The following is a 19,878-nucleotide window of genomic DNA, read 5'->3' on the forward strand; positions in this document are numbered from 1 at the left end:
GCCTGTGCTCCCTCCCTCTTCTTCCCCTGAACGCAAGTCCCCTCCCCGACGCGCAGGCTGAGTCCACGTTCTGGTGAACCTCCACATGCATCGCCGTGCCAGCTGGGTGCCATCACCCCGGGCCGCGCGCGTTGCTACATGCAGGACCTGACCACGAAAAAGCGAGGGACGTCCACCTAAGACCCACGTCGCTTAGACATGCATGACGATACCACAGTGAAGTCATGCCGCCGGAGGCACAGTCCTTCGGGCCGGCACGAGGATAGACAGATAAATAGACAGGGAAGGTGCATGAGAACAAACATAAATCAAGTGAAAGGAAGGCCATAAATGGAAAGCGAGTGAGAGGTGGTGTAGCTAGATGACTGACTCCCCAGGCAGCGGTATACAAACAGGCCAGGCAGGCAACGTGACGCAGTACCTCGGGTTGGGCGGGCACAGGTTCAGGTTCAGGGGCTGCCACCACTTCGGGTTCAGGGGGGAGGACAGGCTGGGGCTCGGGGGCAGGTGGGGGCTCGGGGGCAGCCACCACGGGCTCCGGCTGGAAGAAACACGTGAGTGCGGATGCTATCAGGTGGTTTGCGGTGACGTGCTTGCATGCTACTCCTGAGCTGAGCTGTCTTGGCTGACCCAACCCCACACGCCTAACCTCACGCTGCCGGGGTGAGGCGGGGTTGAGAGGGGCTGAGTTGGAGATGGGGGAGGCCCGGCGCTCAATGGAAGGCTCTCACATAACATACTTACCTGCCACTTCCTTATTCATGGTGCTTCAATGTGCCAATCAGTAGCAAGGTAATACGGGGATATTATTGTTATTATTATTATTATTATTATTATTATTATTATTATTATTATTGGCAACTTAGCCATACCATTCCAAACCATTATCATCATTCATTAAATAAATTAATGAACAAGGCATGCACAGTATACTGTGTGTGTGTGTGTGTGTGTGTGTGTGTGTGTGTGTGTGTGTGTATACAAAGAAGGTTAGGTGTATATAGTTAAGTAGGTTAGCCAAAAACAACCAACCAAAAAGGCGGTGTTAGTGTGGCGTGTAAAAAAAATATTGTGTACTAAGAATCACGCAAACGCGCGCGCGCGTTCACACGCGCACACACACACACACACACACACACACACACACACACACACACACACACACACACACACACACCAGCAAACAGTCAAACAAACTTGTAGTTTATCTCCACCTTGCACTGACATTCTTATTTGGGCATTTTCTTTCCTATTTCTTAAACAATTGTCATATCTGTCTGTCTGTCTGTCTGTCTGTCTGTCTGTCTGTCTGTCTGTCTGTCTGTCTGTCTGTCTGTCTGTCTGTCTGTCTGTCTGTCTGTCTGTCTGTCTGTCTGTCTGTCTGTCTGTCTGTCTGTCTGTCTGTCTGTCTGTCTGTCTCTGTCTGTCTGCCTGTCTGTCTGTCTGTCTGTCTGTGTCTGTCTGTCTGTCTGTCTGTCTGTCTGTTCGTGTCTGTCTGTCTGTTCGTCTGTCTGTCTGTGTCTGTCTGTCTGTTCGTCTGTCTGTCTGTCTGACTGTCTGCCCGTCTGTCTGTCTGTCTGTCTGTCTGTCTGTCTGTCTGTCTGTCTGTCTGTCTGTCTGTCTGTCTGTCTGTCTGTCTGTCTGTCTGTCTGTCTGTCTGTCTGTCTGTCTGTCTGTCTGTCTGTCTGTCTGTCTGTCTGTCTGTCTGTCTCTCTCTCTCTCTCTCTCTCTCTCTCTCTCTCTCTCTCTCTCTCTCTCTCTCTCTCTCTCTCTCATGACACACACACACACACACACACACCTCAGCTACGCAACATAAAATCGTCAACATTTATCGCATTTTTACATTTAACGCCACATTAAAAAATATCAGTCAAGTAAAAAATAGTAAAACACGCCAAAAACACTGTAAAGCCGAGGGCACTTTGGCAGGGGGCAATGTGGTTGTAAATGGCGAAGGGGCGGCGTGGCGGGCTAAGGGGTACGCACGTCAGATGTGTGAGTATACCTTAGGCGGGGCAATCGGGCTGAACTTGGGGATGGGTCTAGGGGCAGGTGCCGGTACGGAGGGCATAATCCTGACGCTGCCCACTGGAGGCTTGAAGGGCTGTCAGAGGAAGGGGGAGGGGAGAGTGTGTGTATAGTTGGCTTTACTCGACTCTCACGACCTGTGGCTGGACTCTGCTCTTGATGGTTTTCCCTTGAATGTGTATCTGTATATATAATGTATGTAAGGGGTGTGATATGGGAGTGTGTTTATACCTAGCTCTTCTCAACACTCATGACCACCTTTTACACTCGGCTGTTCACTAGTTCTCCCTGTATGTATGTATAATAATCTGTTATGTTTCCTTGTTACTGTGGAGCTGCATGGTTAATTGTGCTACTGGTCTTGCAGGTATCGTCATCATATAGTTGTGTGTCTTTAATGCTTCCCACATATGCATCTATCGTGTGGGGATGATGAAAGAAACTCCTACTTATCTTGTGACTATAGTAAAGGAAACTTGTTAAGGGAAAGGTCAGCACTTCAGCTCTTGGTATCTTGTTCCTGGCTACGAGAAGATTCGGTGTATGGTGGCTGTGTATGGAAGAGTGATTGTGGAAATTATGTTAAAAGTCAGCCCTATAGTTCTTTGTCTCATGTTCAGGGGAGGGGAGGGAGGGGTAGTGTGCGTGGGGAGTTGATGCTGTTGTTGTTGTGTTTGCTTGTGTTATGGTTGTTGTTGTGGTGGTGGTGGTGGTTACAAAAGACCCAGCAGACCTCGTGCATATCATCCAGGGTTGCGGCCATCTGCCATCAGCTGCTCCTGTTAATCCATCAAGGTGTGGGAGGGAGGGGGGCGTGGCAAGACATGGCAAGACACACCTGCTTCACCGTTCCATCTCTCGTGTGCAAGATTATTATCATTCACGGTGTTACTGATGTGTGGAGTGGCATGACATGAGTGACACATCCATTATTTCATCATTCCAGTCATAGGCTTATTTAGGGGTGTTACTCAGTCCGTGGCGTTACTTCTTCATTCCCAGCCAACTGCATGGTATTAAAGGTGTTAAAACTCATCATCCATAACCTCTTCATCATTCCAGCCATAGGCACGTGTAGGGGTGTTATTAGGATCTGAGTGACCATAGCAGGACACGTCTCATATCCAGTAATTACCGAGCCATGTGCATGTTACTGAAGCTGTTATCATACTCCGGGACACAATTTTGTGACTCGACAGACTTTCATTCGGATTCATCATTACGTTTTACGGTGTTACTATCATGGCTGACTTGGAGGGGATGGGGCAAGATATGACACATCTCCATTTTGATCATTATCCAAAGAGAGGGAAGGAATGTTTTCAAACTCCACACATATATAAGTACTCCTGCCTGTGTCATTGCGTATAGAGGCGTTATTTTCATGGCCAACTGAAAGGGATAGGGAAGGGTAACATAACATTTCCATTCCGATCATTACTATGTGTTATTATATCAACGAACCAATCAACCAGCCAGCCACTCATTCCCTTAATGTTCGTGCCACAGACCATCGCACAAGACATATTCCTTAACCTATGACTCTACGCGAGGGCTACAAGGGAGCTCCTCGCCAGCAGAGCATTACTGGGAGTGTACAAGACAAGAGTAAGCTGTAGTACTTACAGCAGCGGTCTTGGCAAAAGGGGCGTGTATGGCTCCAGCGGGTGCGGTGGCGCCACTGTACAGGAAGAGGAGAAGGAAGGGTTGTTTAAAGACGCACAGACGCACATAGACCTGCCTGTGTCGTACAAGTTTGTGTGAAAAAATGCGGCTCTGGGCCTTTTAGATAAGGAAAATATTGGGGTTGGAAACTAACTTTAAAAATGAAAAGTAACTGTTTGAGCTTCCCCAATGAATACTGAAAAAAAACTTAAATTAGAGATTTTGCTTCGTAGATTGTCACTTAAAAAACGTGGTGGTAGGATTTTACCTTATAAAGTCAATGTAATATTAATCGTTTGAAATTCTTATTCTTTTCATTCTTATTTCAATGAGTACCGAGGGGAAAAACGTATTTATAATTATGAGGTTTGGTTTCTTAATTAGGAAAAAAGTAGGACATTAACGTTTGAACTTTTTACTTTAATGAATACTTAATGAAAAAAAAACGTATATTTAAGAAATTTAAAAAAAGAGGGTAGGTCACTAACTAAAGAAAGAGGAAAACAAATACTAGAATGAGATATTTCGCAGATCAAGGAATTAGGGGTTGCGAGAGGATATCAAATCAACGTTAAAGTAATCATTTGAACTTATTGGTTCAATGAGCTGCGAGATGACGGTGATGACAAGGAGCTACTCACGGCTTCACGATGATGGGGTCCAGGTTGGGGCCGGGCGGGTGGTGGCGGGCGGCCTGCTTGGCGTGCACGTCGCAGTACAGCTTCTCGTTGATGTTGTAGTACCCTGGGGAACACAAACACAGTCAACACACACACACACACACACACACACACACACACACACACACACACGCGCGCGCGCGCGCGCGCGCACATACACACACGTCTCACTATTCCTTCTTTGTGTCAAATTATTGTTTTCCTTTACACAGCCTTCAGCTTCCTGGGTCTCCAGAACTCGCTGTCACAACCTTTATAGATAGCTGGAAAGGAAGGCACTGCATTATTGTTACATTTGCCTGAAAATGAAGGGCATTAGATTCATGCACATAGCCGTTTTGAGTGTCGTGTTGTGTGGAACATCGACAGATGGAAAGGGCACTACAGTGGAAGGGAAGGAAGGGATGGGAGAAAGGAAGGGGGAATAAGTGAAAAAAAAAAAAGAATAGCAGGAGGAGGAGATGGAGCTGGACTCACTCACCGATTTGATTTTTGAGTAGAGGAACGAAAATAGTTCACAGAGAGAGAGAGAGAGAGAGAGAGAGAGAGAGAGAGAGAGAGAGAGAGAGAGAGAGAGAGAGAGGAGAGAGAGAGAGAGAGAGTTAGAGAGAGAGAGAGAGAGAGAGAGAGAGAGAGAGAGAGAGAGAGAGAGAGAGAGAGAGAGAGAGAGAGAGAGAGAGAGAGAGAGAGAGAGAGAGAGAGAGAGAGAGAGAGAGAGAGAGAGAGAGAGAGAGAGAGAGAGAGAGAGAGAGAGAGAGAGAGAGAGAGAGAGAGAGAGAGAGAGAGAGAGAGAGAGAGAGAGAGAGAGAGAGAGAGAGAGAGAGAGAGAGAGAGAGAGAGAGAGAGAGAGAGAGAGAGAGAGAGAGAGAGAGAGAGAGAGAGAGAGAGAGAGAGAGAGAGAGAGAGAGTGGAGAGAGAGAGAGAGAGAGGAGAGAGAGAGAGAGAGAGAGAGAGAGAGGAGAGAGAGAGAGAGAGAAAGAGAGAGAGAGAGAGTGAGAGAGAGAGAGAGAGAGAGAGAAAGGGGAGAGAGAGAGAGAGAGAAAGGGGAGAGAGAGAGAGAGAGAGAGAGAGAGAGAGAGAGAGAGAGAGAGAGAGAGAGAGAGAGAGAGAGAAGAGAGAGAGAGAGAGAGAGAGAGAGCTGTTGATCGAGATCTGAGTCACACCACACCAGGTTTGGAGGAGGACCTGCACTTTGCACACACTTGAAGCAGTCAGCGTGCAGACTCTTATTCTTTATGCGCACGAACACTCCGCTGAAACACACACAGTCCGCCCGTCAGTCAGTCATCTGCAGCGGGCCTTCCCCAACCCCACCCTCTTCTACCCTCCACACCATACCTTCTACACCCTCACCTTCCGCTATACCCCCGCGCTTGCCGTATACCGTCGCATTAGTATACCCTCCGAGGCCATAGACTTGTAAATACCCGCATGAACGCCTTCGTCTACTCAAAAGTACCTATTGGGTATACGCGGGTTGCCTAGCCATTCTTAGCTCCTGAACGTCAAAAGCAAAAGCATCCTATCCCGACACACACTATATAGAATACAGATCCGACACTAATTCGATTGGAAAAGATACTGACGTTATATACTTTAGCAAAATAGTGTGTACTTTCAGAGCAAGTACAGTGGAAAGGAGAAAAAATGATAGTCGAGTGTCGATAATCAGATATTACCAAATTATACGACACTATTAGCCCCATAGGTACCTTACTCTTTATGCAGCTCGTTAGGCAACCCGCGGTGTAACCCCCCCCCCCCCCCCCCCGTGACTATAGGAAAGTCTGCTGAATGGATGGCTTTCTCTACTCGCCAAGACTTTGATTCTGATGCTGAACCGACCCAGGCAATAAGATTCTTGATTATAGCAGTCGCGTATGGTATTATCGACTTGGATACTTCATTTTTCCCCAACTGTATAAATCTTTGTCTGTGTATGAGGCATCTTGTTCTCCGTTACGAATGCTATACCCCGAGCGTCCTACTTTTATCGATATTGTTTATTATGGCATCCATGCAGGTTCTGACTGGAGGCGCCATCATTATGTTGTTTCCTTTATATATTGTTCTTTGCGACTAGCAGGCCCGCTGGGCACAGATATCACCGCAGACTATCTCAGGACAACGCGGAAAGCACTTTATGTCACTAGAGCATTTTTTTCCTAGCACGGATGATAGCTACATTTATGATACGGTGCATGGTGTCAGACTAACCACAGCTCACACGGGCGAGACGCTGTGGGGGTGAAATCTTTCCCCTACAGACCTTCCCTCCTTCCCTCTGTGGAAATGAAATATTTCCCTTTCAGACCTTCCTCCTTCCCTAGAGTGACCTGACTAACCCTCTCATCATTGGACATAAGGGTCTGCCTCCAGCACACTCATGGCGCACCACGCATAATGGGGTCAGCAAACAGAGCGTGCCACTGCCTGGGAGCGATGCCTACAACAGGGTCTGGGGCCTCAGCCAGGGTTTGTCTACATGGAATGGCTACGATATAGTATCATTATTCTTGAGGAGAATTAAGGCTACTATGATCATTATGCGGTAAAATAATAATAAACAATTGAAGTAATAAAATGAAAATGTTACTTGTATTACTTTTTTTTTGTATAGAAAATAACGGGTGAGGATTTCTGTCAGTAAACAGTAAAACAGGAGAATTTCAATGAAGTATTAATAAACACCGCACATGGGGATTTAATTATTTTGACTATAAGTAGTACATCAGTGCAAACAATTAAAGGAAAATATTATAGGGAGTGACAAAAAGATACACGTTGTTAGGGTTTTACTATAACAACAGTTGTCAAAAATCTATGCAAGAGTAAAGTTGGATGAGTAGACAGCTGACGAAATCTGGCAGGCAGAGCTCGAAGGGAAGGGAAAGAGGCGTCCATGACGAGGGAAGCGAGTGGTGAGTAAGGCAGATCGAGCTGCGTGTTATCGGCGAGGCACTGCAACAAGCGGAGGCGGACGGAGATAGAGGTTTGCCGTACTGCTACAGGCAGGAAGCAGCAGGCGACAGAAGCGAACGGAAAGGATTCGTAACAAAGGAAGTCGTTTAGAGCAACCCAAGTTTAGCAGTTTTTCGTACATAGTTGTTACTTTGTTAAGCGTGAGCGAGCGGTGAGGCGGTTATGCTATCAAGGCTGGAGAGGTGCGGTCACCACCCTCAAGGCCCCGGCCCGCAGGGGACGGAGCTCCGGGGGCAGGAACACGCCGCGTGCACGCTTAGCAGGGCAGCGGGAGGCCAACAGCCCTGCACCAGTACTCACGTAATGGGTCGTTCACATTCGGAACACTTGGTGGCTTGTAAGGGGCTAGGCTCTCCCGGGGCCCTCACCTTGGTCTCCGGGGCACGCACGCTGCGGTGGCCAGTGAGCGCGGGCGCGGGCCCGGCGATACCCGCGGGGCTCTCTGTGCCCGGGATAAAGGAACCCATTACTACTACCGCTACCGAGACCAAAACGCGCCTCGCTCCCGCCGCCCACAACCCTCCAACCAACAAAACGTTAGGGGGAGTTACTGGCGGCCGTCAGCGGCGCGGCTGGTGAGTGGGGTTAGTGGCAGGTCGAGGCGACGGGGGCAGGCGCCCTCCTGTTACTGTGTTATACTTACACTATCAGTCTACCACACTCTGAACAAATGTTTTCGCCGGGCTTCAGCTGCGTCTTGGTGGTCATCGTATTGGCGGCACCGGAAGGGGAAGTGGGAGAGGTAGCTGTAAGGAGCACAGTCACACGAGCACCAGGTCAAGACGAGGTCAAGGAGGAGTGGACAAGCTGGTATGTACAGGCAGCACCTGAAGGCGCGCTGCCACTCAAGGTTTATGAAAGGGACTTTGTACAGAAACATGACAGGGTTATGGGGACCAACAGCCAAGGGGATTAGTTTGTATATTGTCAGTATAGTCATGATATGAAACATACTCCCACTTAAAGATCCTGAAAGAGAAACATTAGTTGTGTATAGTGTAATACAACTACTGCTACATTCGTCAGTGTCTTCTGACCTATAGCCGGTAGTGTTTGACTATCACTGGCCATGCTGAACTATCCTGCCGCTACACCCATCCAGTCTGAGCATCCTAGTCTCCATGCTATAGCCTGGCTATGTAAAGGGGGGAGCAGGACTACAGCGACGCACGGCCCTCGGAGACCAAAGGACAGAGTCCACACAGCCTTCACCAACATGAAAGGAAATATTATTTACTTAATGTACAAATGAGATTTTTTTTTTCTGTGGGCTCGAGGTGAACTGTGTCCGTCCTCCGCGGACCTGCACTACTAGGGGCCTGCCGGTGCCTTCCCCGCCAGACACCCGCCGCGTTGCCGCCGGGGTGCGGCGGGGCTGCGCGGCGCTACGCTGCTCCTACCCTACGCTAGAGGCATGTGGAATGGAGAGGATTAAGTTGATTGTAAACATCAGTGCACAGAATAAATAATATAGAGACAACAGAGAATACCACGGTGAACAGACATTTGCTCACCAGGAAATATTATACACCAAAGTAAGCTTCATGCAAGCAGCAACAACACTCCATGCAGCACCCATGCAGCACACCAGCACACCGGGCAGCGTCTACCACACCGACGACCGTTAACATGGCGGACGGACCTACACTTACTTACGGCCATGACCACGTCCTCGTCCCTTAACGATACACTGAGTGACTCTCGAGTGGCGACAACATAAGTAACAGTCCTGCCACCAAAAAACATGTTTAAACCCTACACATGTGGACTAAACCATGCGGACCGATTGCATATATATATATATATATATATATATATATATATATATATATATATATATATATATATATATATATATATATATATATATATATATATATATATATATATATATATATATATATATATATATAAATAAACACAGTAAGCTGTTGGTCATTACTATGAACATTTACGTAAATTTCAATTTTGCACTGGCTGGAACATGGTGGTGGACTTTATGTCTGACGATATTACAGGATTAACTTTTGTCATAAAACTCTGGATTCTGTAGTTATTTGTGGACGACGTTTGTTTAGCCACTCGACATTTACGAGTAGAGGAAGAGATCCCAGCTTTGTGTCCTGCCTGGGTTCGAGTCCCGCAGCGCCACTCACTGAGAAGAGCTACGGTGGTGCTGGTGATAGCCCAGCGCGCGGGCCTGAGGTGCGGTGAGGGCCGCCGCGCCGCCCGTGGTGGGTTTAGGCGCTACATGTGGGCTACCAGGCTCCCCGCTACTCTAGAGGCTCAAGGGCGCTAGGGTGACGCTCTAACAGACACGTGCACTACTAAGGCTACGATGGCGTCCGTGCTAACACTTCCAGGGGCACGTCAGCACTCTTATTTATAGGCTCCTCCAGGGAGTCATTAATTATACCTTATTCATTATACAGTAGTTACAAAATGTTGATTGGAAAGCAGAACATAATCAAATTCACAAAATTATGTTTTGGTTACTGTTATCATCATAATATTATGAATATTATTGAAACTTTGAGTAAGCTATTTATTCCACCAGATAAAAAAAGCTTGAAGAGAACAGCGAAACGCTTACCTTGAAAACACCGCCTGGCAGGGACTTGAGACTCACATACCACCCACCCCTCCCTCTCTCCACGCCTCCGACCGTAAAGCCACCAAGTGAGGGATCAAGACAGGTCTTAACCAAGAACCAAAGCAAAATCTGTCCTGGGTGTTGCAGTACTAGTGAATCAAAACTTTACCATTGGGTTATGGGAAGAAAAGTGTATTTACTATTTTTAACGTTATGTATTAAAAGTCTACTATACTCATTCTTATCTATTTAATGTTAAGTTTTATCATAGTACTTTTAAGGGAGAGGATCAGGTGTGTTGTGAAGGCAGCTGTCATACACGCGGCCTTGTTGGCGTGTGTGGCCGTCAGGCAGCCGAGGCAATATCCTGAACGTGAGCATCCTTTCCGTACCGACAACCTGTTCATTCGCTCAACGATCGTGTACATGAATGACAGTAAGTGGCTGGAGGAATGCTACTTTCACTGCCTCCTGCCTGACGATAAACACACGCACACAGCCACAGCACGCGCGGGATAACACTGCCTTCCACCAGCACTGTCACGGGGACCTTCAAGGGGGTGGATGGGGACCGACATTCAAGTGACTTTTATTCCTCGTTTCAGTCCGGGGTGGAGGAGAGGTTACAGTGGCGCATTGGTACGTCAGAGCCTGAGCCAAGGAGGGGAGCACAGGTGAGTCCAAACGTTTCATTGTACAGTAACATTATTTTCCCGAGGGAGACAGACCAAGGGCTAAACAAAAACTGCAAAAAACAAATGGCCGCAACACTTCGCTCCCACAATGTAAAGCCAAGATGCCGAAAGAAGATTTAGAATTTAGCTCTAGGGGCGTGTGTTATAGTCGATCATCAGTAACTTAGATAGCCAGGTGCGTCCAAGACCTTGATGGCTATTCACTCAAGGGTAGTAGTGGAGTCTAGTGTTCCCAGAGTGGTGTGTGGAGGAATACCAATCATCGTTCGCTGCATGCATGCGTGACAAACTGTAGGAACTTTACGAGAGTGGATGCACAAATTCCCAAACCGGTGCATGGTAGTAAACTGCTGATGAGTAAATGATGACAAGACCAATCACACTGTGTCGCGCACTTGTATGGCCACAGAAAGATGGAATTATTGATTAGAATAGAAAATTTTTGAAATCCATAGAGATGCATGCACTCCGAGCGATCACCTATCATTAATAAGTGTGTGGGCACTAGGAATAAGGAATGTCTGGTTATTGCTGAAGTGAATGTGCTTTTTTTTATGTATATTTTGAGTTTAAGGATTTTTTTTTTTGCGTTGGTTAGTCAGCATAAGAAGAGAAATGCAAGTACATTGATTGGTGCTTCCCATTTGCTCCTCTCCTCGCCTCGCACGAAGCTGCTGCTATAATCTCTTGAATCACGTGGATATTTAGGGGAGAAAAAACCCTGCTTCGACCATAACACAGAAGTTCATTATACAAAGAAAACTGAATGAAAGAATATAGCCAGCTTGAAAGGTCCAGCTGGTCTATGAAGATTAATCAGTATAGTATTATGTAGAAGCGATCCGTAGGTATAGATAGGGCAATAATATAATCAGAAGCAGCTTTCTTTCCCGTTTCTCATCTGCACAGGACATGTAACCAAAGCCCAAACCCATATTGAACTTAGGGTAATAAATGTGGGAAGATGTATTCGTCTACTAAAAAAAAAATTACTATGTTACAAGAACTTAATATTGCAAATGTGAGAGGGACGAGTAACGTAGTATAGTTGTGTTAGTTGTGATGGCCCAGAGCAACGAGAGCTACTGAAGGGAGTGAGTGAGTGAGTGAGTGAGAGGACAATAAGAGTAACAGGAACATTGACGTCATCGTGTGTTAGGCGGTGGTTACACATGCAGCTCAAGAAGTCACGGAGAAGATAGGTGTGGAAGTCTGTGTACGACGGGGCTATGTGGGTACCCTGACCGAGGTGTGTGTGTGTGTGTGTGTGTTTAGTCACTAGCAAACACCGTACTTGCCTATCGAAATATTTTGCTCTTCCCGATACGTCAAAACAACGGAACATTTGTGTTATGACGAGCATGTGTGGGTGTGGATGTATCTGTCTCCGCGCCTGTGCAGTGGCGTGTGGCGACCCTCCGCCCTCCCCCCTCCCTTGTGGCAGAGGTGGCTTCCCCGCGGGCCGTGGCACTTACCGTAGTCCTCATGGGAGAGCGCTTGCTGGAGGATCTTGAAGGAGTATCCCTGAGCAACATCCTTGTCAGGGCTTGTGAAGCCGGTAACCTCACCTTCAGGCTCCGGGACAGGGTTACTGTCCATCTCCTGCACCATGCGCAGCACATCAGAGGCCTTGGGGTCGTAGGCTCGTTCGTTCTTCATGAAGTTGACACTACATGGCAGCGCCAGTGCAAGTGAGGTTGTTGTGGTTGTTGTTGTTGAAGTTGTTGTGGTGGTGGTGATGGTTGAAGTGGTGGAGGTGGTGGTAGTGGTGGAGCAGGCACGGTGGGAAAAGAGGGAAGGGATAAATCAGGAAATTCATGCAGTGAAAAAAACAATGTTTGGCTGGTGCACTAATAAAACCACACGCACACACAGTCACACCCTGCCGGAGGAACGGCTCTCCCAAGCCCGGAAGCGTGGAGCAGCACTCTGCGGCGGCGTTGCCTGTGGGTTTAGAAAAAAAAAAATGGGGAGTGTGGGAACATGCAGGACACACCGGCACCCCCAAAGAAAACCACGAGAGTGAGTAATGTTTGGACACGGGGCGGCGGTGGTCACCTTGCTGGGGCGGGGCCGGGTGGGCGGCGGGCATGGCCGGCCGGGTCGCCGCTGGCTTCAGTCGAGGGAACTCGCTGGGAGGCTCGGCCTCAATGAAGGGAAGTTTGGGTGGGGGTCGAGACTTCGGGGCATCGTCAAGATCGCCGTGGATCAGTTTGTATGTGGGAGACTCGGTTTGGATCACAGCCTCCCGATCGTACTTCTTGAAGTTGATGCTGCACTCGCGACACATGCACAGACAGACAGAGACACACACACACGTGAAGGGACCAACACGTTAGACATGATTATCATGGACGTTGTCTTAGCTAACAAAAGCCTGACCTGCTTCATCCTTCCTTGTGGAACTCAAAACTGGCGCTTACCGCAGCAGTAAGACAAAGCCAATAAAATAATAATGATAGCACTGGTAATACTAAAAGCATCATCAATATCAGCAAAAGAACAGATTCCCTGCAGATATTAGAAAGCATTCATATAAATAAGGTTAAATATTAAGCTGCATAAGTTCCCTTGGTCCTATCCTCCCAATCCCTTGCCCTTCTCCTCCTATAACTCTCACCACCTGTCATATAATGTGTCTTCCCTTGGCCACTCCTCTTCCCCTTGTCGACTATTTATACCTTTTCACTCTTATGCCCCCCATTTTGACCTTCCATCCTCACTCACTCCCCTCGTTCATTATTTCCTTCTCTATCCTTTCCATATGTTCTTCATTGCCCTTTTCTCATTAACCCCCTTCCGTTTACTACCCTACCGAACCCTTCTTAAGCATCCCTAACCACCCACATCCAACACTCTTGCATTGTGCCACCTCCCTCTCCTCTTCTTCCTTACTTATCCTTTCCCCTACAAAGCAAATATCCTCATCATCCTTTCCCTTTCCTACCCCCCTTCATCTCCCTCTCCTTTTACACTCTTACCTTTCCTTTCCCCTGCTAAGCCAACACCCTCGCCCTCCTTTCTTCCCTTTCCTACCTCCCTTCTACCTCGCCATACACATCCCCCCTCCTTTTCCTCACCCTACCAGTCCAATACAGTTACCTTCCCCTCTCTACCTTACTCCCCTTCCCTTGCATCACCCCTTCCTTTTCCTCACCCCTGACAGTCCAATACAGTTACCTTCCCCTCTCTACCTTACTCCCCTTCCTTTTCCTCACCCCTGCCAGTCCAATATAGTTACCCTCCCTTTCCTTCCCTTCCTCACTCCCATTCCCTCGCAGCGCCACTCACCCGAGGCATCCCTTTCCCAGCACCTCGGCCTGGGCAGACAGGGTCTCGGCGATGTTGTCTTCGCTGTACAGGTTCAGGGGCGTGTTGTACTGGGCATTCACGATCTGCTGCCCGTTCACCTGGCGGGAGTTAAGTGAGTAAGTGGTCGATCTTGGGTGGTGGCAGAGTGGGAGGACGAGTAGAGTAGGCTCGGGTGGGAGAGACTGGTATGGTGGGGGAGCAATAAGACGTGGGCGGGAGTTTGAAGGGTGGAGTCAGGGCGGAGCGGGCAATGATAGGGTGGCAGGGTGAGAGAAAATTATGGGAGGGCTGGAAAGGTTGTGTTGGTAGGGTGGAGAGGTTTTCAGAAGGGACACAATTAAAAAGGTGGTGGTAGGAAAGGGTACGGGGAGAAGACAAGACAGTACATGGAGGGGATGTCCATGAAAGGGGAAGAAAAAAACATAGGATTAACTTCTTATGCTAAGGTAACAGATAGGAAGGAATGGCACTCTAGGACAAAATGTAATTATTTCAAACAACATAGTCAGTAATTTGTTTGTGTGACCCAGCTTAAAGTAAATAATGAAGTAAATGACATTAATTCCTTGAGATAACAATTATTCAATGTAGTAGTTCAAAACTCGGCAAATCTGGTTCAATAATAGGTAGCAATATTTACTGTAAATTTAACCAGACATCTACCTGCCTCTGCAAACAATATTGTGTATCTTCCTATTCTTATTTGGGCAATACACTACCATTGTATATATTAAGATCTATGAGCAGCTGCGGTCACACGGAGCGGCTGAGGTATGGAGATCAGTGTAAGGTGACATAATGAGGATGCTGTAGTTAAGGTCAGGCCAAGCTGGGTCACTGACGTCCTCTTGACCCTGGCATCTTCCATGGCCTCAGCCGCTCCCATGGTGCTCGTTAGCCACCTCTGCTTAGTCTCTCATGGCAGCTGTTGGCTTTAGGATGAGTGTCTGCGTGCCATACTCACCATGCGGGGTTAACTCAACGCCAGCAACAACAACCACAACAACAAGAGTAACACTACCAAGTTTAGTGGCCTAGAGAACATGCCTATCTGCTTGAGAGGCGTCAACAAAAAGTCTACTGAATTAGTGGTATAACTAGTAACATCAACATTAATTTGAAGCATCTTTTGCTTATTATCTGACGTTTAGTATCAATGATTTAAAATAAGTGCCAGTTTAATAGAACCACCAATAATGATGGACTTTATGGCACTAAGAACATTTCCATTGACGTTTAGCGCCAATGATAAAAGTGTTGCAAGTTTAATGGCACTTCCAACAGTGCTACCAACACAATGACAGTGCTGACATTGCCATTCACGCAACACTGACAAATCTTATACTGGCACCACCAACAACACTACCAGCCAACAACACTACCACTAACAGCAAGTTTATATTGTTAGCGTCATCTTAAGTATACCATTCGGTTCATACAGAGGCTCAAGTCATGTTACGTGCACCATGACAGCGGTAAATGTCCTCCACGCCCCCATCACTTCCTTGTGGTTCTCACGTCCAGGCTCAGGTGAGGGACGCCAATTATCACACGTTTAGCAGGTGCTCCCGATGAGACGTCTCCAAGAACTCATTCCAGAAGACAAAGGAGGAAGAAAAAGGGGAAAGGAGGTGTTATCAGACCCCAAATATTTTCTCTCCATATTGAACCACTGCAGTTTGTTGGGTTGCCACACCTCATTTCCCCTTCTTCCCCCCATGACCTCCAGGATAAGGTTGTGGGACTATCTCGTCGGGAGCGCCAGCGAGGATATGTTGGCGCCTCGCGGGTTTAGGGTGTTACGGTGTTATCAAGAGTCACTCGGAGCCGAACGAGGGCAAGACAGGACATGCGGTGAAAGGTGATGCACGTGGCTTCTGTTTCGCGGAAGCTTTTGTGTCTGTGTATGACGGAGGGCGGCTGTCCGTCACGTCACGTTAGCGTGTTTGGTTGTATATGGCCAGGAGCTGCATGCGAACAACACACACACACACACACACACACACACACACACACACACACACACACACACACACACACTCACTCACTCACACTCACACTCACACACACACACATACACACCAACAGCAGCAACAGAACAATACAAACACCAACTCTACAAAACACAAAAAAGCAGCACACAAACAAACAAGACAAACAAGACAAGGCAAACACGTCAGCCTATATAGCCGCACAGGAAGACGAACTGAAACACGGGCAAACATACTCCACACGGTAAAACCTTCACCTCGGCAAACGGACGCGCCATCGCGTTGTGTTTAGCGCCAACTGGGGCACCAAACTGAAAGAAGACGTCGTGAGGCAACCTTTTAGAAGCTGCGTTTAGAGGGGGAAGGGAAGGGAGGTGAGGTGGAGGGACGGCAAGAGGAGGGAACAGGGAGGATGGGAAGAAGAAACGGAACGAAATTGAAAGTGGACGAGGAAAATGAAGGGAAGTAGTGATTATAATGAAAGGGAGAAGGTTGGAGGCGACAGTAAGAGGGAAAATAAGGACGTCGTGAGGCAACTTTTTCGAAGCTGCTTTTAGAAGGGGAAAGGGAAGGGAGATGAGGTGGAGGGACGGCAAGAGAAGGGAACAGGGAGAAAGGGCAGAAGATGGAACTGAAACGGGACGAAATTGAAGGTGGACGAGGAAAATGAAGGGAATTAAGTAGTGATTATAATGAAAGGGAGAAGGTTGGAGGTGACAGCAGGAGGGAAAAGTAGAGAGAGAAAAGATGGCGGTGCACGGAAAGGAAGAGGGATAGAAAACAATGAGTTGAATGGAAGGTCAAGAGGAAGGCAGAGTGTGGAGGAGAGTATGGTAAAGGGAAGAGAGAGAAAGAGAAAGGCGGAGAGGGAGATTCGGTGTGTCGTGTGAGCGTCTGTGAGAAGGTGATGAGGAAGAGTGTAGTAAATAGAAATGAAGGGAGGAGGGAAAGACTGTGGGGAGGAGAAATGGATGAGGAGGTTATCTGTCAACAGGTAAACCCCCAATGGTATACCGTCTTTTGCTGACAGGGATGACACCACATTACTCTTTGGCAGGGATAGTGATAGGGATAGCCTGTACTTTTCATCCCCTTCGAGATTTACCTGTATCATAATGAGCGGGCTATGTGTGAGATAAAGAGGAATTCGCTGTACAAAAATAATGAAGAAAAAAAAAAAAAGAGAAATACAGTTTAGAAAGAAATGCTGGGATTAATACATTAAGATTACCATATACATCGTTTTTACCTTATTTGTACATATGTTACAGTCGCATTGTTTTCCCGAGTGACAGCGACAGCGTGTTCTTACCCAGGCGAGTTTGTCTGTCTGGGCCCGTGAGCGTCTCTGTCACGGTAAGGCGGCTGCCCCGAAAAGGTGCTCGCCGCTGGTAGTGACTCACGGCGGAAACACGAGAAGGAATTACAGCAAGGAAAGTTCCCAAGCCAGTGTGTGTGTGAGTGTGTGTGTGTGTGTGTGTGAAGGACGCGTGTGGGATCTAGGGCGCCCCGAGGACCAAGTGTGTCTACCGCTACACTCCCTCCCTCTAGTCACGCTCCCCAGCCATACAGCAGGAAGCGGCTCGTGACGTCAGTGTCCAGAGCGTCGTCTTACTTCGTTGTTGCGGCGCGTTAAGGCGTCGTGGTCAGCCTCGGAACTGCTGGAGGAGGCGTTGCTGGCCAGTGAGTACTTTCGTTGGTGGGCGGGGCCGCTGGCGGGGCTGAAGGCGCCGCTGAAGAGGTTCTCGCTGCTGCTGCTGTTGCTGGACTTGGTGCTGATGCTGCTGCCTCCTCGCGAGGTTTGGTGAACGTTAACTGTGTTCACGTTCTCTTTGTCGAGGGTCATGCGGAGGAAGTTCTTCGCGATCTCTTTGTTGAGGGAAATATTCGGGGAGGCTGTCTGTTGGAGGCCACTGGGACTGGTGCTGCCCGAGGTGCTTCTGGAGGAAGTGCCGCTGAGGGAAGAGCAGGCTACCTCCTCTGAGCTGTTTGAGAGAGGGCTCCTGATGATGGTGGAGCCCGACGAGTAGGTTGGTGTGGCCCCAGTGAAGCCAGGGAAGGGGCGCGCCACCGTGTTGTGGTTGGAGCCGATGTGACGCACGGGCTGTGGCAGGAGAGGGAAAACACACAGGGTTAGTAAGGGCACACACACGCCAACACGGGCATCTCAGGGACACTCGCCACCCGCCCCATCGCCACCACCACCACTATGCTGTCCTACTGAAGGTGGTGGAGGTGTGGTGGGGTGGTGACTGTCTCCCGGAGGTGCACGGGTTAAGAGCCAGGGCGCCATGTTATTAAAGGCTGGCCTCCAACACTGCAACTCAGGTTATCACACAGCTCTCTAGGGTGACACACTATCATGAAAGGCAAGGCATATCCTAATCTAACACACTTATATATACACATAACTATTGCAAAGCTTCCAGGTGTGTGTGGCGGCACCTTGCCCACACCAGCACACAGCACACATCACTACACACACAACACACGTCAAAGATAAGTGCAGGTCCACCACACCAAACCACACCACACACCGCCGGCATCCAAACAAGAAAAATGAAACGAAAGGTAAAACATCACACGCATGTAAACTATATCTATATCAGGAGCTAGTATATAAAGCACACTAAAACATGCTGAAAAAATGAGTGAATCTAACCGAGAACAAAGGTGCATGCAATGGCGTTAGGGCGCAGGAGTCTAGGGTGGAGGAAGCGCTGACTGCACTGCACCATATCTGTGTGTATATACGTGTGTGCGTGTCGCTGCTTCAGTTGGTGCTTCACGCAGAGGAGGGCGAAGACGAGGACGATGAGGACTAGAAGCGGCCAGCCACTAAACCCTGTGTGTGTGTGTGTGTGTGTCTCGTCGTCCGCCGTTTCCAGCACCGTGTTCGGCTCTCTTGGTCCTCACTCAGCTTCGCCTCGTTTCCAGGAGCGTTGCATCTGACGATTTTTCTCTCTTCCTTCTGTTCTACGTACGCTCAGTGTCAAGCTTCCTTCTGACCCAACTCATTCTAAGGGTTTCAAAGTTCATTATGCACTTTTTATATTCACTGATTGCCTTCACCGCCTCGTGTTTGTAGAGGACTCGCAACACACTACTAGTAAATACCTTCGTTCCCGTGAATAGAGCAGAGGGAGAAGGGGAGAGTTGTGTTCTTCAGGGAATGTTACCAGATTTTTACGCACCATTCCAATCTGTGCACACGTCAAAAAGTAATGCACTGGAGAGTTTATTTGAAGCATAGGAAAACTGAACATTGTGGAAAATAAACTTGATACTAAAACTCGCCTTCAACACTCATTTTTACACCTCAGCTCAATTTTCTGGAGCCGTTTTTCTCCCTGGCGTGAGTACTAATTGGAATGATCTGCGTACAAACTGGCGACCATACTCAAAAGGGAGAGAGGGGAGGGAGCGAAATCTTGACAGTCCCTAAAAACCTGGGATTGTAATGTCTTTCTTTTTCCTGACTCGTTTAGTAGCATACGAGTCTTTCTTTTTCCTGACTCGTTTAGTAGCATTCGAGTCTTTCTTTTTCCTGACTCGTTTAGTAGCATTCGAGTCTTTCTTTTTCCTGACTCGTTTAGTAGCATTCGAGTCTTTCTTTTTCCTGACTCGTTTAGTAGCATTCGAGTCTTTCTTTTTCCTGACTCGTTTAGTAGCATTCGAGTCTTTCTTTTTCTGCCTCACTTAGTCACTTCTCTTCAGGGTGTTCGGCTTAAAAGTAAAATTGTTCAGCTGTAAGGAAATTGGGTTAGATCTCCCCTTGAAGAACGATATAGAGGAGAGAAGAGAAGCGAAGAGAGGAGAGATAACAGTGGAAGAGAGAGAGAGAGAGAGAGAGAGAGAGAGAGAGAGAGAGAGAGAGAGAGACGATGAGATACGAATGAAAGGAAAGAGAGAGAGAGAGAGAGAGAGAG

The 19,878-nt window shown here is 47.9% G+C and overlaps 1 protein-coding gene across 20 annotated transcripts in view; it reads right to left on the reverse strand.

Annotated features, from left to right (window-relative positions):
• Positions 1 to 19,878, reverse strand: part of LOC127001132 (PDZ and LIM domain protein Zasp-like) — a 99,634-nt gene that overhangs the window by 13,765 nt on the left and 65,991 nt on the right. For 7 of the 20 annotated variants that reach the window (XM_050865404.1, XM_050865366.1, XM_050865387.1 and 4 more), the window contains exons 4-11: positions 17,565 to 18,053; positions 16,186 to 16,260; positions 13,938 to 14,056; positions 12,705 to 12,919; positions 4,338 to 4,440; positions 3,658 to 3,712; positions 2,009 to 2,107; positions 422 to 541 (exon numbers count right to left, since the gene is read on the reverse strand). In XM_050865404.1, coding sequence (XP_050721361.1) covers positions 422 to 541; positions 2,009 to 2,107; positions 3,658 to 3,712; positions 4,338 to 4,440; positions 12,705 to 12,919; positions 13,938 to 14,056; positions 16,186 to 16,260; positions 17,565 to 18,053 — 1,275 coding nt within the window. Of the gene's footprint in view, positions 1 to 421; positions 542 to 2,008; positions 2,108 to 3,657; positions 3,713 to 4,337; positions 4,441 to 12,214; positions 12,316 to 12,704; positions 12,920 to 13,937; positions 14,057 to 16,185; positions 16,261 to 17,564; positions 18,054 to 19,878 lie in introns of all 20 variants that reach the window. The other 13 variants (XM_050865417.1, XM_050865384.1, XM_050865357.1 and 10 more) reach the window with 11 other exon arrangements.

The sequence above is a fragment of the Eriocheir sinensis genome, chromosome 2, assembly GCF_024679095.1.
Source record: "Eriocheir sinensis breed Jianghai 21 chromosome 2, ASM2467909v1, whole genome shotgun sequence".
In the NCBI taxonomy this organism is placed as follows: Eukaryota; Metazoa; Arthropoda; class Malacostraca; order Decapoda; family Varunidae; genus Eriocheir; species Eriocheir sinensis.